Below are 3,617 nucleotides of genomic sequence, written 5' to 3'. Positions count from 1 at the left end.
CGCCGGACTTTCAAACAAACGGACTTACCTACACACGATCACACCAAAGTCTGACGGATTCGTACGTGATGACGTATGACCGGACTAAAATAAGGAAGTTGATAGCCAGTAGCCAATAGCTGCCCTAGCGTCGGTTTTAGTCCGTCGGACTAGCATACAGGCGAGCGGATTTTTCCGAGTCCGTCGTAAAGATTTGAAACATGTTTTATTTCTAGGTCCGTCGGACTTTTGGGGAAAAAAAGTCCGCTGGAGCCCACACATGATCGAATTGCCCGACGAAGTCCGGTCCACCAGACCAAGTCTACCAGAAAGTCCGCTTGTGTGTACGCGGCGTAAGAGTTTAAATCACTCCTTTAAAAAAAAAATCTTTTGCATTTAGATATTTTTTTCAACTATGAGCCACTGACTCATGAGCAGTATGCAGCTAGTGAAGTCAAGACTACATGCTTCTGTATGCTTGTTGGGGGCCAGTGACTCTTTAACATTTTAAGAAGACTATACAGTATTTTCAATGTAGCCATATCTCGAATTAGCTGAGGTTAAACTGGATTACCATGACTGGTTGGGGAGCACAACAATGAATACCTCTATATCTCTTTCCGCACAGGTTATCATCAACCATCTTTTGATCTAGGTAAGTTTAAGCTAAATGGGTATCATGATATCATATATGTTATCGGGAACTTTTCTGAAGCAGCCTTATGATGGCCCTTTTCACCTCTTGGTTCCTCAGGCTGTAGATAATCGGATTTAACATTGGAGTCACCGCCGTGTAGAATACAGAGGCCACCTTTTCCTGTATTTTGAGGGTACTGGAGGATGGATGAAAGTAAGAGCAGAATACTGCAACATAGAAGACAGTAGCACACATAAGATGTGAGGAGCAGGTGCTAAATGCTTTTCTCCTGCCAGCCGCAGAGTTTATCCGTAAGATAGATGGAATGATGAGGGTATAGGATACTAGGATGTTTGTCATTGAACCTAAACCACAAAAACACACAAAGAAAAGGGTGATGATGGTGCAGGTGCGAGTTTCGGAACAGGACAGCCTGATCAGTGGAGGGATGTCACAGTAGAAGTGGTCTATAAGGTTAGAGTCACAGAATTCAAGACTGAATAGACTGCAGGTCTGTGCAACTGACTGCACAAAGCCAACAACAAATGAAAGAATAAAAAGACAGAGACATTTCTTCTTAGTCATCACTGAGGCGTAGTGGAGAGGGTGGCATATAGCAAGATATCTGTCATATGCCATGCCTGACAGGATAAAGACCTCTGTACCTACCAGTGCACAAAAGAAATAGAACTGAAGGCTGCAACCAATAAATGTAATTAATTTTCTCTCAGAAAGGAGGTCAGACAACATTTTAGGAGTGATTACTAAAGAGTAGAAGAGGTCCACCATAGACAGATGGCTCAATAAGTAGTACATTGGAGTGTGTAGGTTGGGTGAGATGTGAACCATTGCCATCATCCCAACGTTTCCAAGCATGGTCACCATGTAAACCACTAAAAAGATCATAAAGAGGAACGGGGCAACTAATTTATCATCAGTAAGACCAGAAAACTCAAACACGGTCACTTGAGTCTTGTTCTTGACGTTCATGATGTTTTTGGTCTGAAACTGTTGAAATAAACATCTTGTTTGTTTATGAAAATAGTTTATGTAAAGATTATACCAATTGGTGTCTTACAGTAGATGTTAAAACATTGAGATTGTTTTTTAACTACTTGCCGACCGCCAGCAGTACATTTACTGCTGGCGTGTGGCTCCCCCAGGCACTGCAACGTGCCCGTGCACTGCAGTGCTTATGCACAATGGGGCATGCAGCGGAGCGATCTGCAACTGCTGTGTCCACCAGACACAGTGGATTGCAGTGCTCAGTATTGGGCCGCAGTGAGCTGTGTGTAATTTCTTCATTTTCTTCATCACAAAAAAATTTAAAAAAATTGCCATGCCTCTTACTAAATACCTTGGACTGTCCACTTTCCAAAAAGGTGTCATTTGGTGGTATTTGTACTGTCCTGGCATTATAGGGCATTAAGAAATGAGATGAGGCAGTCAGTACTATTCTCAATATATTCTCAAATGTATACAGTATACCATAGTTTGTGGACTCTAACTTTCCTACAGACTAAATAATATAAACCGATTTGGGTTGTTTTTACTAAAGAAATGTAGCAGAATACATTTGGCATCAACTACCCCTTCAGTAAAATAATACTTTCTAAAGTTAGTTTTTTAACTTTCCTCCAGTTAGTTTGAGGTCATGTCTCTTATTCTTGATTTTCATGTCATATTGAAAAAACTGCCCTCCTGAACCTTATTCACACTCTTGATGTATTTAAAGGTTTCAATCATGTCTCCCCTTTCCCTTCTTTCCACCAGACTGTACAAATTAGGTTCCTGAAGTTGCTCTTGATATGTTTCATCCCCCAAACCTTTCACCATTTTTGTTACCCGTCTCTGGACTTGTTCTATCTCATCAATATCCTTCTGTAAGTCAGGTCTTCAGAACTGGATACAGTAATCTAAATGAGGTCCCACTAAATATCAGCACCTCCTTTCTCCTGCTGGTGACCCCTCTAGTGATAGAAAGATCTATATAGGGGGAATCAGGATCTCCTTCCTCCTGCTGGTGACCCCTCTAGTGATAACTAAAGATCTATATAGGGGGAATCAGGACCTCCTTCCTCCTGCTGACAACCCCTCTAGTGATAACTAAAGATCTATATAGAGGAATCAGCACCTCCTTCCTCCTACTGGTGACCCCACTAGTGATAGAAAGATCTATATAGAAGAATCAGGACCTCCTTCCTCCTACTGGTGATCCTTCTAGTGATAACTAAAGAGCTATATAGAGGAATCAGGACCTCCTTCCTCCTACTGGTGACCCCTCTAGTGATAACTAAAGATCTATATAGAGGAATCAGCACCTCCTTCCTCCTACTGGTGACCCCTCTAGTGATAACTAAAGAGCTATAAAGAGGAAACAGGACCTCCTTCCTCCTACTGGAGACCCCTCTAGTGATAGAAAGATCTATATAGAAGAATCAGGACCTCCTTCTTCCTGCTGGTGATCCCTTTAGGGATGGGCAAACAGTTCGGTCCGAGGATCAGTTCGGGCCGTACATTTGCCAGTTCGCCAAACACCCGAATTTGCAGGGTGTTCACCCAGACGAACACCCTGCTGCACTGAGCGCTGCACAGTGAATTGTGAAAAACAAACAGTATTTTGTCCCCCCCCAAATTCATACCAGACCCTTATCTGGGCATGCAGCCTGGCAGGTCAGGAAAAGGGGGATTTTAATTGTTGAGGGCATGTGGCCTGGTATGGTTCAGGAGGGGAGGGGCGCTCGCATCCCCCCATTCCTGACCTGTCAGGCTGCATGCTCGGATAAGGGTCTGTTTTTTTTAAGGGGAACCATGGGGTTCCCCTTAGAACCCATACCAGACCTGGGGGGACCCCACACCATTTATTTATTCCTTTTTTTAATAGCCAGGTTCCGGCAATTGTAACCGGGAGTCATTTTAAATGGGATTTGCCTCTTTTTTTTTTTTTCTTTAGAAATTTCATTTTTACTGCAGCATGTTTTATGCATGCTACAGATGCGCC

General features: G+C 42.9%; 1 protein-coding gene across 1 annotated transcript; it reads right to left on the bottom strand.

Moving 5' to 3' along the window:
• Window positions 1–673: 673 nt before the first annotated feature.
• On the bottom strand, window positions 674–1,609 carry LOC141134867 (olfactory receptor 5AR1-like). The gene has a single exon (XM_073624300.1). It carries the CDS (start codon window positions 1,604–1,606, stop codon window positions 674–676), a length of 933 nt encoding a protein of 310 aa, XP_073480401.1. The 5' UTR covers window positions 1,607–1,609.
• Between the last annotated feature and the right edge of the window lie 2,008 nt (window positions 1,610–3,617).

Source organism: Aquarana catesbeiana, linkage group LG03 (genome assembly GCF_042186555.1).
Source record: "Aquarana catesbeiana isolate 2022-GZ linkage group LG03, ASM4218655v1, whole genome shotgun sequence".
In the NCBI taxonomy this organism is placed as follows: domain Eukaryota; kingdom Metazoa; phylum Chordata; class Amphibia; order Anura; family Ranidae; genus Aquarana; species Aquarana catesbeiana.
The sequence above is the reverse complement of the archived record's forward strand: the minus strand, read 5'-3'. Positions and strand labels throughout refer to the sequence as shown.

Excerpts from the sequence above, each read along its gene's own strand:
- LOC141134867 (XM_073624300.1), bottom strand. The coding sequence starts at position 1,606 with ATGAACGTCAAGAACAAGACTCAAGTGACCGTGTTTGAGTTTTCTGGT.